Source organism: Papaver somniferum, chromosome 2 (assembly GCF_003573695.1).
Source record: "Papaver somniferum cultivar HN1 chromosome 2, ASM357369v1, whole genome shotgun sequence".
NCBI lineage: Eukaryota > Viridiplantae > Streptophyta > Magnoliopsida > Ranunculales > Papaveraceae > Papaver > Papaver somniferum.
In genome coordinates, this window is record NC_039359.1 from 34961498 (window position 1) to 34975717 (window position 14220).

General features: G+C 34.4%; 1 protein-coding gene across 1 annotated transcript; it reads left to right on the forward strand.

Moving 5' to 3' along the window:
- The first annotated feature begins 2300 nt into the window (after positions 1 to 2300).
- Positions 2301 to 4231, forward strand: LOC113353116. The gene is made up of 5 exons (XM_026596824.1): positions 2301 to 2623; positions 2717 to 2813; positions 2926 to 3012; positions 3503 to 3593; positions 3713 to 4231. Exons 2-5 carry the CDS (start codon positions 2789 to 2791, stop codon positions 3927 to 3929), a joined length of 420 nt encoding a protein of 139 aa, XP_026452609.1. The 5' UTR covers positions 2301 to 2623; positions 2717 to 2788; the 3' UTR covers positions 3930 to 4231.
- The last annotated feature ends 9989 nt before the right edge of the window (positions 4232 to 14220 follow it).

A 14220-nucleotide genomic window follows, 5' to 3' on the forward strand; every position in this document is an offset into this window, starting at 1 on the left:
CGATTAGTTAAATCGATAGATGTTTTTGGTTTGATTCATCAGTCTATTGAAGATTAAATTGAATGGTTTCATCGATGGCGACGACTGGAAAGGAAAAGGTGATGTCCAGGTAAGATATTTTGAAACCCTAAGTTTTGATTTTGTTAGATCTTTACTTGCATGATTAAATCAAATGATTTGGAAGCTTTTTCGATCAATATAAAGTGAAACCCATAACTTTTTTTTTTGAAACCCTCACTTTTTCGTCATTTTTTATCTGTTTCTTTTGTTTTGTCTGTGAAAAACAAAGGGAATCTTCCTTTTGTTTTTGTCTGTCACTTAAAATTGAAAACAAATGATGATGTGAAGAATCTGCAGTTGAATCTGATGAAAGTCTTTTATTTAATTTTTTTTAATTGTTTAATTTTGTTAGAATTTCTGTCTGTATTTGTATGTGTATTGGGTTTGTATTTGTATGTGTATTGAGTCTGTATTTGTACGTGTATTGGGTTTGTATTTGTATGTGTATTGAGTCTGTATTTGGTTTGTATTTGTATGAATGCCTTATAATGTTGTTTTGTATTTCTGTATATTTCAGTGGCAACATTGATAAGGGAAAAAGCAAATTTAGAGACATAAGTTGTTATTGTACTGACAGTAAGATTCAGTTTTCTTTCAAAAAGTTACGAAGAGATAAGATGAATCTGAGGATGTTTCAGCAACTGGTTCACATGAAGTTGTGTTTGGAAGATATATATGAAGTTATTTTAATGTGGATATCAGACAATGGACATCCATGGACTCTAAAGAATGATCAGTGTTTTTTTTTTTTGGTTTTGGGACAATGTTGTGGTAAATGGCAATGGTTTCATTCAGTTGGTAGTCAAGATTAAAAATCCAGAATGGGATGTCACACCTAAGAAATCAGTATCAAAGTCACCTCAAGTGAGAAGAAGCCAAAGACTTGGAGGTGATAAGAACAAAAGTGATGGTGGTGGCACTGCTAGGAAGTTGTTTGGGCAGGGCAGTTCACAACCTACTCAAGCAAGTGTTGTTGGTGATAATTTGAGAGAAGGATCAAGTAGTACACCAATTCAAGTAGATGAGGAATCACTTTTAGCTGATGATGACTTTTTTGATGATGAATATTGGTTAAAGAAAATGAAAGAAAAACAACTAGATGAGGCTGTAATTCAACTTGAGAACAAAGAACTGGATGAGTGCCATCCTGTAGAAGATCCTGAAGCTGCAACTGCTTATAATAGTGATGAAGACAATGAAGATTCAAGTGATGCTGAAAGTGAAAATGCAGTTGAAGGTGCTTATAACCTAAACACTTGAGTTACTGTTTTGTACTTTTGTGCATTTAATATTTACTGATGCATTAGTTATTGTTGTACTAACTGATTCAAGTTATTCTTATGCAGATAATGATGATGCAAGTGATGATGGTGCAGAAGTAAATGACCAAGGTTGAAGACTGACATGGCACTTTAATGTTCTTGCTTTTATGGTTGTAGCATATTATTTTTGGGCTCCCATTATTGTTTTTGTTTTGTTATGGCTTGTTTATATAAGTGATGAAGGTGTAGAACTAACTAGAGCTTTTTGTTTTGTACTTGTTTAGGTAAAGAGGGTGAAGAAGACCCACAGTATTACAAGGATTTCCAAGATGATAACCCTGAGTTTGAGGATGAACCTAGTGAGCTTTTTGATGAGTCAGATTTTGTTAAACCACTAGATCCTTCAGAAATGATAGTAGGTATTACCTTTCCTGATAAAGATGCATTCAAAAGACATCTTAAGTTATTCTGTGTTAAAAATGAATGTGAATTTAAGGCTCGAAAGAGTGACAAGAAAAGACTTAGGGTTTGGTGTGAAAATAGGTTTGACCATAGAGGAAAGGTTGAGAGTGAGTGGTTTGTGTTTGCTTCAATACTACCAAAGCAGTCTACATTTAAGGTTAGGTCTGTGAACTTAACCCATACTTGCAAGGGAAGGATTGTAGAAGACAAGATTCCCAATAGATCTGCAGACCCTCCATTAATAGTTGAAGTTATACCAGAGCAGTTGAAGAATGGCTCTGGAAAAGTAATTCCAAGACCAAGACAAATTCAAGAGGATTTCAAGGCTTCTCATCTCATTGATATTACTTATCATACAACATGGAAGGCTAGGAACTTAGTGATGGAAGCTAAGTATGGGAGTTATGAAGAGAGTTACAAACTAGTTCCTCAGTTTTGTAAGATGGTGTGTGACTCCAACAAGGATTCAGTTGGAACTTTTTCATATTGTAATACTGACATGGCTTTTGAGTCAATGACAATAAGCTTTGCTGGAGCTATCAAAGGATGGAAGGAAGGGTGTAGATCAGCTGTTGGATTAGATTCTTGTCATCTAAATGGTAAGTGTGGTGGTGTGTTGATGGCTGCAACTGGGTTAGATGGTCAAAATGGTTTAGTCACATTAGGAATTGATATTTTTCCTGCTGAAAAAATTGAGAATTGGACTATATTCCTCACTGACTTGAAGCCATTACTCTTAAGCCATGAAAATCCATTGACATTCATTTCAGATAGGAAAAAGGGCTTCTTGAAGCTGTTCCTGCTGTGTTCCCAGACTCATATCACATATATTATTGGAGGTGAGCTTCTCTTAACTTTATTTGATTTGATTATTAAGTGTTTGTTGTGTTACTTAGAGTGTGCTATCTAACTATAAGTTTTTGTTGTTTCAGGCACTTGTATAACAATTTCAAGAAGCACTTTAAGGGACAAAAGTTGTATAGCTTACTGTGGAATGCAGCCAAATGCTACAAGAAGAAACATTTCTATGTAATATCTCAGAAATATTTCTTATTGTTGATATGTTTATGGTTTGTATATGTGTTATAACCTGCTAATTTGTTTATGGTTTCTGTTTGTTGTATGCATAAACATATGGAAGATATGAAGAAGGAGAATCCTGCTGCTGTGGTGTACCTTGAAAAGGCTGGTTTTGAGTCATGGTCTAGGGCCTTTTTTGATGACACTAGTAAGTGTGAACACCTAAATAACAACTTTAATGAGTCATTTAATTCCATGGAAAAAAACCTTAGGGACAAACCAGTATGTAGGCTAGGAATTTTTTATAATCAGTTGGTTATGAGTTTGTTTCACAAAAGAAGAAAAGAAAGTGCAAAATGGAATCCAAATGGATTGGTTCCTACTTCTATGAAACTGATTGGTAAACTGTGTAAGTTGGTTGGTGCTTTTAAAGTAGACCCATGTGTGAGTGGTAAATTGTATGAAGTTACAAATGAGGGCAGCAAGGCAGTTTTATTGTGAACTTGGAAGAAAAGCAGTGCAGTTGTCTACAATAGCAACTCAGAGGGTTTGTTTGTCAACATGTTGTTTGTTGTTTGAAGCCATTCAGACCTGATTGGACAAAGTAAATATATACTTTATCAAAATTTGTTTTTTGCATCTCAGCTTTACTAAGTTTGTATGTTGTCAACTATAACTTCCTTGTTTTTTTTTTGCAGGTATTGCTCTCATTATTACTCAGTTGCTGCATAGAGGGCCACATATGCTCAAGTTGTCTTTCCATTTCATCCTCAAGAAGATTGGCCTGAGGTACTTTCAGTCATTTTGTAGCTCCATTTTGTAACTCAAATGCATGTTATTTAGACCTTGGGATCCCTTAGACCTTCTTAAATGTAATTCCATTTTGTAACTCATTGTTATTTTTGTAGTTGGAAGAACATGAAAAGGTTGAATTGGAATCTGCTATCAAGATCAGGAAATCAGGACGGCCTAGAGTTAAGAGGAGGAGAGCATGGGATGATCCAAAAGTACCTACACAGGTATATTCATGTTCAAGATGTAAATCAACTGGTCATAAAAAAACTACATGTCAAGGTGGTGATGTTGGCAAGAATGCAAAAGCTAAGAGGCAGAGAACCCAAGTAGATGGTGCTACCTTCACATCTTTTGACAGACCTTCTCCTCATAAGAAGCAATCTCAACCATCTGGGATTAGAAAAACAGCAGCTGCATCTTCTTCTAAATCTAAGAAAGCTCCTGCTAAAGCTTCCACAACTTCAAAGAAGAAGAACATGAGTCAGACAAAGAAGTGAATGACAGTATGTGGTTTGCAGTAGTTAAGGTTATGACTTTTTAGAACAATGTTATTTTGGACCATCTTTATTTTGGACAACAATGTTATTTTGGAACAACTTTATGTATGAAATAGTACTTTTTAAATCATGTATTACATATGAAATGAAGCAAGTTTACATGTTAAGACCTTTTCCTAATTTTGTAACTAAATCAATCATTTGTTGTGTTGAATCTCTAACTCTCTCCTTTGTAGCAAGGAAGATAGCATCTGTAGCCCATCTAAATGCATCACATTTTTGGAAGGTAAGGTAAGCTATTCCCTTGTTGTGTTGATTGTTGCATATCTTCAGGTATATTCTGGAATTACAGGCTGAAGAGAAGCAAAGTTGATGATGTAGTGGACAACTTTCAAAGCAGTTATCATCTACTCCACAAGCTTGGCAGCTTTTATCTGAAGGTAACAACACCAACTTGGATTTACAATGGTTAGAAGCATCTTCAAACCATTCAAAATAATTGCAGGTAGGTATTGTGCACTTTAAGAACATTTTCCCATAGTTTTCATTTGTTGTAGATTGAAGCAATGCTCTTACACCATTACAGGGAACATGCTTGCACCTAGAATATAGCCAAGGACACACTTTTGTGTCATGATTACCTTGTTCACACATAGCACAATGAGTTATGATTTATTTCATTCTCACCTTATGGTTTTTTTTGTTGCTGCTACTACTACTACCTGGAGAGTCTTTTGCACCTCCACCATTCATTGTTTCTGAGTTTTCTTAGCTTATAGTGAATTTTTTTGAGTTGCAGAAACATATGGAAGATCATCTGTATATATACAGGTTGAAGAAGATGGAATTGGGAATAAGACCGTTGGGAGATTAAATCTTATTGTGGGACGTTGATTTTTATTTTACATGGATGGTTAGATGGATGCCACGTGTTTCTTATTGACTCGAGTTGAGTCGACGTTTCAACTCGGCGATTCAAGTAGATTCAACTCTATTTAGTTCAAAGGGCTTTTTATACTTTTATTGCGCTGCCACCTAAGCAATAACGGATGTTAACTGCCATTTACCGTTTATTGTATAAAACGGTCAAACCAAGGGCATTTTAGAAAGTTTAAAAAAAATGGGGGCATTTTTTTAGTGTAAAGTTAAAAGTAGGGGTACTTTATCAAAAATCCCAAATTAAAAATGATATCTATCTCCAACTCTCTAAAGACAAATTCTTTAAAGAATACGATCAAAACGCTGAAAAAGAATTAACGCTATTTATTCCCTTCGGGGACCTTCAGGTTTTTGGATATCGGATAGAGACAAGTGAACTCCCTCTCCTAATCAACCATTCCTTTCAAATTCTCTCAAATAATCAACTACAAGATTATGATCTAGACCTCTCTACTTTAATAGAACCCTGCATCTCTGATGAAGAACACCAATCGCTTGTGCAAATTCCCTCCAAAGAAGAAATATGACAAATCTTATCTAACATGAACCAGTAAGAGTCTCTTGGACCTGATGATCTTCAACGAGGGTTTTTCAAGCCAAACTGGGACGTTTTAGGTCCTGACATAACCTTAACGGTCCAAGATTTCTTCAGGTTTGGAGATCTAAATCCTGATTTTAACTTCTCCTATATAACTCTTACCCTGAAAATCTCTACTCCCTAAACTCCTGCGGATTTTAAAAATCCTGGCAAATAGGATAAAACCTCTCTTTAGTAGGATATATCTCCAAACCAATCCGCTTTTCTCTCCAGAAAACAAATTACAGATAACATAATCATGGCCCATGAGCTTCTTCATTCAATGAAAATCTGAAAAGCAAAAAAATATTTCCTTGCATTAAAGTCAGATCTCTCTAAAGCTTTCGATGAAGAAGAGCGAATTTATAAAACAAGCCTTACTCTTTTTGGGATTCAATGAAGCTTGAATGGACCTAATAATGCAATGCATTTCCTCAACTTCTTTCTCTATTCTCTCAAATGGTTCTCTCGGCCCCTAATTCAATACCAGAACTCGCCAAGAAGACCCTATCTATTCCTTATCTGCATGGAATTATCTCCAGACTCCTTAACAAGGAAATTTCGGGAAAAAAATATATATGGATTAAAAATTAATAAAGATGCACTGAATGTATCCCATCTTTTTTTCGCCGACGATTGCTTCGTGTTTACTAGAGCTGATTTGGGGGAAGCTAAAAATCTACTCGATATCCTATCCAAATTTGGGGAGATCACGACAATGGTAAATCTCCAAAAATCTGGAATTTATTTCATCCCTGGGATCCATCTAAAACACGGGAAAATAATTGCAAAAAATTCTTAAAGTCCCTTTGACAACAAGAAAAGATAGAAATTTGGGTACCCCCTTATTTTATGATAAAAACCGAAAAGAAAATTTTGAACTTCTCCAGAAATATATATACTTTACAAGGTTGAAAATCAAAACTCTCTCTCAGGCGGGCCACACTGTTCTCATTCAGTAAATCCTTCAATCTTTCCCTACTTACCAAATTGTATGGGCCTCCCCATATTGGGCCAACTTGATCGCATTCATATAGATTTTTGGTGGAACAAAGAAGAATCAAAAGGAAAAGGGGGATATTTTAAAGCTTGGAAAAAGATCTGCAAGCCGAGATCTAAAGGAGGCCTGGGAATAAAAAACCATCATCAATTCAATATAGCCCTTATAACAGAATTGGCAAGCAGACTGGTCATGGAAAAAGTGCAATTATGGGATAAACTATTAGAAATACTTCCCAAACTCCAGTCCTTTTGATTCTGCCCGATCTTCGAACTTATCTTGTATTTGAACCAGTATTCAAAAGGGTCTAAATATAATAAACTATAATTTTGTCTAGCAAACAAAAAATTGTCGGTCCACAAAAATATGGGAAGATAGCTGCATACCTAATTCAGATGTAATATCTAGACCCCCAGGCATTAGAGAATAAATACCGAAATTGGTAAAGGAGCTGATGTCCCAGGAAGGATCATGGGATATTACCAGGATTGGTAATCTTTTCGACCTAGAAACTAAGGAAAACATATTAACAATATCCCCACAGAACAGAGGGGAAGACAAAATAAGATGGAAGTGTCATTCTTCAGGTTTGTTCTCAGTTAAGAATATTTATAATCATCTAGTAAATCAAAGCCAGACAAACGAAGAGGATTTTACATGGAAAAATATTTTGAATCTTCTAGTCATACCAAGAATCAGACTGTTCATGTGAAAATTAGTGCAAAAAACGCTACTCACCTCTAGTAGGAAATATCTCCAGAATGCCCCGTGTACAAATGCAAGTTCAAGAGACAGAAAATGGGCTATTTGGCCAAAAAGGTACTATTTCTGGTTGAAATGGACGGGTAGATTTTTTTTTGGGTCAAATGGACGGGACATTTTCATATATGGGAACAAACTTTACTATCCTTTTCTCTGTCTAAAAGATATCGATCTTATTTTCTATCACAAAAGAAACCACCAACGTCTTCATCTTCTTCTCACTACCAGTAACTTCAACTTCCTCCACCGTCTCCTCACAATCAACACTACCAGAAAATCGTTTTCCTCCACCGTCTCGTCACCATAAACACTACCAGAAATCGTTTTCATCCACCATATCCTGACCATTATCACTACCATAAGTTGGTTTCATCCACCCCTTTCTCCTCACCATCAACACTGTCGTAAAATCGAGTTACATCCACCGTCTGCAAACACCATCAACACTACAGCATGAGAGGTTTCTAGCATATTCTAAGAATTAGGGTTTCAATCGATCAGTTCTGTGTATTGGAAGAATTAGTGTTTCAATCGATCCACAGAAATGTCTCCTAGAACTCGTAAGATTTGAAATCCTAACTCTGTTTTGTTCTCATTTTCAGAATTTCATGATTAATTTGTTGAATTGGTTGTTCTTATTTTCATTTCAGTTGGTTAATTTGTTGAACTGGTTGTTTTATTTTCATTTCAATGGTTGTGTGGATGAAACTCGATTTTATTCAATATAATTGGTTAATTTTATTTTCCAATTTCATCGTATGTTTTTGATGAATTTGGTTTGCATCTGGTTATTTGAGTTTTTTCATGTGTTATGAATGAAATTGGTTGAAGTGTATGTTATGGATGAATTTGGTTTGCATCTATGTATTGTTTCAGCAGGTTTAATCTATGATGGAACTGGTTTCATCCAAGATTAATCTGCAGTTTATATTGTTTTAGTAGTTTAAAACTAGATGAAAACAGTTTCATCCAGGTTTAATATGGATTGTACATGTCTAACTGAGATGAAATTAGCATGCTATATGTGTTGGATTCCCTAGATGAAAACAGTTCTATCCAGTTTTAAACTATGATGAAATTATAGTTTCATGACAATTGAGATTTACGACCGAGGATAAACTTGACCTAGATTCCTAGTTAGGATGCGAGACTAGACCTCGCGGTCATTACACAGTAGCTAGGTTATGCATATAGCATCTCTGAAATTTTATGCTTCTTTTCTAAATGTGATCCATAGTAGTATCATCTACACTGTTGTTAGTCTGGTGATCTTGGCATTACTAGATTGTGAGGGTTCCAACATTGAGTGACTTTTGGAAAGTGATTATAACTGGTTTGCATCTCTTGTAGGTCCTAGTTTTAACGAATATGAGAATAATTGCATCATATTTGTGGATGAAACTGAAATCATCAATCCCAGATTTATAAAATTGTCATATTTATGCTATAAAATTGGTTTTCTCTCTAACCAAATCAAACTAGGAAGAAATTGGATTTATCCAGGTGTAGTTAGAGTGAGTTTATATTCGGTAAGCTATCTAGGGAATGTTGTTGTCTCATTGCTTGGTTGGCTCTATCTAAGTATAAAATTAGATGAAACTAGTTTCATCCAAGTTTGTCTGCAATTTAAGCAGGTTTAAACTAGGATGTAACCAGTTGCAGTTTATACTTGAGTCTTGTTAATTGGAGGGAAATAACGGATTTGATAAGGGAAGGATTAAGGGGAGGGAAATTAAAATTTTAGAGGAGGGGTTGACAATGTTTGAAAGTATTGAAATGTCTATAATATCCTTGCTCTTTTATTTTTCAGAAGAACCAAGCTAAACCCTCCCGTTTTCTTATGAACCCTAATTTTTTAATTTCCTTCATCCGAGCAATATAGAGAGAAACTAACTCTGAGCAAGTCGCGAAATAGACATCAGAAACACAAATGAGTACTTTTTATTTTTTGTAGTAATTCATGGTACAAATGACTTAAAATCAGGTTTCCCTCTTAGGTTTCCCGACGAGCTCCATGAACGAGTAATACGAACCGAAAAAGAGAAAGGGAATATAAATATCTAAAGAAGAAAGTAAGCAGTCATATTCTTGACTAAAAATGGTGCATTGGCTGATGTTACTAGTGAAAACAAGTATCATGATGGGGAAAAAAATAATCGAAAACAGGGTCAATATAGCCGTGCATTAGTTGTTGTCATCAAGCGAGGGTTTTTCATATTCCTAAAAATAATAATTAATACGTAGTGACAAGGTCAACCAATGAAATCAATCAATGAAAATATTGAATCATATTTGGACTAATTATATTTGATCATCAATGTCAGTTTTGCCGATGCTTAACGATGACAATAAGGGTATATTTGGTATTTCTTATGAAATGAAACATTTTGACCTGGACCGAGCTTTGATTGGGACTTTTCGGATTTTTTTTCCCTCCTCAAATCCATTCTTTCCCTCCTATTAACATGACTCTTTATATTTTTCAGCAGGTGTAAACTATGATGAAAACTGGTTTCATCCAGATTTTATCTACAATGTGTTTAATTTCAGTAGGTTTAAACTACGATGAAACATGGTTTCATTCAGGTGAAATCTGCGGTGTACATGTTTAACTACTATGAATATACTTGAATTTGTTCTCAATAATTTTTAACTAGTATGAATCTGGTTTCATCCTGTTTTGAGTTTGGTTGTTGTTTGTTTTCATCCATGTTTAAATTAGTATGTCACGTATATTATTTCATCAATTTTTATACTAGGTTGAAACTGGTTTCATCTAGTTTTAAACTAAGATGAATATGAGGGTTAATATATGGTGTACATGGTTCATCCATGTTTTATACTAGGATGGAACCAGTTTCATTCGGGTTGAATTTACGATCAATACTCATTACGAATGAACTATGATTTTAATTGTTATAATAAGAATGAAAGTTTCTGTTAAATGCTTGTATGTGTTTCATTCTGTAAACCTTGTTTGTATTTGATTATATGTACTAATTTGGGTCTGTAGATGCTTTAGAGATACCTATTTAGGCCAATCATGAGAGAATAAAGATGGAGTATCAAATCACTCGCATATGCCGAATGAATAACTTCTTTTGTTATATTTGAACTGCTTTTGTAGTAGTACACAAATCTTTATAGGATTACGTTATTATATGTGTTGTAGTTGATGGGCTTACTGCTAACAAACCAAAGAAATTTCACCGGATAATCTATACAACACCAATGGGACAGATTGAGAAAGATGATACCTGCAGAAACTAATTTTCATCTATCTTTAAAATAGGATGTAACTGATTTTCATCTATCTTTAAAATAGGATGTAACTGGTTTCGATTTAAATTGTTGCAGATAGCAATAGAAAGAAGGGTGTAAGAACCAATAACAGGCATGACGCGAACGTGGTTGTTGATGTAAGAACCAAGAATAGGCATGATGTGAATGTTGGTGGTAAATCAAGCACAAGGAATATGCATGATGTGAACGTGGTTAGCAAAATGGATGAAAAAAATTGGAGTAAAAGGAAACTAAATGATGTCTTTAATTTTTTTAGAAAATAGGTCGCTACAAAATCCTATTGATATAGTTTAAACTTAAGTTTTGTGTTTGTCAAACTTTCTTTGAATCGATTTATGAATCAGGATTCCTCTGTATCTTAATTGCAAGTCAATTAAATATGATTTTTTTTACTTAAACTAGTCTATATTTCGAGTTCTTGCCTCAGAATATGCAGGTATTTTTTTTCCAGAATATACATGATGAAACTGGTTTCATCCTGGCAAAAACCGCTTTGTGAATTTGTGCAGGATGGATATGTTTTTTTTTCCAGGACATGCAGGATGAAACCAGTTTCACCCTGGCCAAAAAATCTGTTCCTTTTCAGAATATGCAGGATGAAACTAATTTCATCCAAGTCTATTCTTTGTGATACCTGAACTCATTCAAGATTTTACCATAAAAATTGAAAGGAATCTACAATTAAACAACCAACAAAATTCATTAAGATACACTTATTTGAATGTGTCAAAACACATACTAATTGCAACACTGAAATACGGATTAATGTACTCATAAACATTGAGGTTCATTGAAGCCATATAGAGAATATCGTGATCACAAAGGAAACTGATCCATATGCCGGCGTTTACAGCTTCAGTACAACTTTCTCATAATAACAACATTCAAAACCTATTTTCAGTCCAAGTTCAATTATCACCTGCACCTCAACCTATTTGCTCCATCAGCCACAAACATCAATTGTTTCAACCAATTCAGACTGAACTCAGTTAATACGGCAAACCACAGTTCCGTCCTCACCATTAAGCCACTTCTCCCTTAACATATTCACGTAACCACCAACTACAATTTCTACTTGACCATCTCACCATTGTTCCTTCCTGAACTGACCATAAAACCAGTTACATCGCCTACTGTCGGTCCAAGTTTTTTGATGCAACAATATAGAAATTGAAATTTTAACGTCTCATGTCTATGAAACGAATCATCATCAGGCATCAATCCATGGAGTATTCGCCACCATCTTCAATTCACAATCATTTTTAGCCTCAACAACATCCTCTTTCATGTACATCCATAATTCTTCTTTAACCCGGTGCTTATTCCAGCAAAACCCAATTTCGGTCTCACATCGAGAACCCAATATTCTCGTCACTGTCGACTTCTATTTCGATCAAATATCAATCCAAAATCGAACCAAAATCAGCATCACCAACTAAACCCCAAAATTAACAAAAATCACATCATCCAATAGATAATGAAATTTCAAATCCGGATTAATCAAAGACAAACGCGTTACAAGTTTCTTTCTTCCTCTTACGGTTAGACCAAAAACAAAATCAAAATTGGATCAATGAATCATAATCATCTACAATACTTGGTGAAATTGAAACTTAAAACTTACTTATTTGAAGATATGAGATGATTTTTGATAGTAAGATATTTTAAACTTCGATTCCACAATCGTTCATCATCATGATTGAGCTCCCAGATCTGAAAAAGAAAAGAAAATCACCGGTGTCTTGTTTCTGTCGATAAAAGATGAGTTCAATGTTTCAAAATCTGTTCGTTGATAAACAACTTGGTTTAAAGGGTTATAGGATATTTTAGGTAAAAGACATTTTTTTATTTTTATTTTTTTGGGTGAAATATCCAAAATGGATAATTGAACAATATTTTTCAGATTTCTGTCCATATAAACAGTATCAAAATGCACAAATCTTTTTCACCCAGGAATTGTTGGTTTTGGTCTTTTTAACCAATTTTGTGTTCAAAAAACTTAGCAACATCTTTCCCAATAGTGTTCCTTTGTGAGAGCGATCTGGTCTAGGTCCTCCATGGATTGGGGTAATTCTCAATTTTCATATGATTCGATTATCGACTTGGTCAAAGACTGGATTTCTTCAAAGGATCATTCCCACATATTGGGTAACATTGCAACTATGATTTGGTTTATTTGGAAACACAGGTGCTCAGTAGTTTTTGAAAAAAATATCTCTAGATACGAAAATGTTGATTGAGCAAATCAGGAATTTCTTGCAATCCATTCTGATCAATGGACAAAATTCAATTTCTCACAAGAGCCAAATAACACCGAATCCTTTACATGGTCTTCTTTAAATTCGGACTGGATAATTTTTATAGATGATGCATTTAAAGAAGAAGATTTATCCATGGGATATGCTTTCATTTTATATACGGGTAGATCAAGAATCTTTCATGCACATAGCGGCAGGATCGGATAGAGCATCATCGGCTATACATACAGAAGCAAATACTTCACTTAAAGCAGGTAAACGGCTAATGGATGATATTTTATCTAGTGTATCCATTCTTATAGATTGAAAAAAAACTGGCGGACATACATAATCAACAAAAGTAATGTGACAATTTCGTTGAAGGCAGAGAACAAAATTGAAGAAGCAATAAATACTCTAGTTAAGTACCTCAAGCAAGGATCCAATATATCAACTTGAACCACCATGGCAAAAGCAGCGAGAATCCAAAATCTCCGATATATGTCGGCATATTTGAGTCAGAAATTCCAAAAATCTAGCTTGTAATACTTTCAACAAGCAAGAAACTGCTTTCCCGTTGTACTATATTTCCTGATTAATTTAATCTAACTTTCCCATCAAAAAAGAGAGCAACATCTACAATTTTATTTTCTTACTTTATCTTTTAAAGTGTGTTCTAGAGATGTCAAAATTTTCCTTAAAATAATAAAAAAAATGAATATGAGTCCCTAAGAATCCTACATCCTTAATTAAACGCGTCGATGGTTTTTTCTTCTTCGAATATAAAGTCGATTTAGGAAACCGAAAATTTACAAAGATCTTGAAGATCATATAACAGTCATACAAGTTGTAATATCTACACTAATTTAGAAAACCTTCTTCTCTCTCGCAAAGGAGAGGACCAAAAATCTAGGGCCAAATTGATTTTGAAAACAAAACTAGTATGTATCGAAGCACAAGGAAGTGGCTAGATCAAATCCAACCCAATGTTCCTCAGAACATTTAAATAAAATGAACTGGGGTTTTTTAAGTTTAGATTTCCTAATGCAATCAAGGTGACCCAACTAGTAGTAACAATAGCCAAAGGTAACTAAAATGTCTTAAGTAGCATTGTTAGTGTGATTCGGAACATATCGAGTTGACTTGGTTTTGGAGATGTGGTAGACGTTGAATTAATAGATGAATTAAAAAATGATCTTGATCGAGTTGTTTTTGTTTTGTTTTCATTATTGAAAGTAAGACAACTAAATTTAAAATTAAAATAAGAAAGACTAACATTATAACCATACATACTAGATGTAAAAAA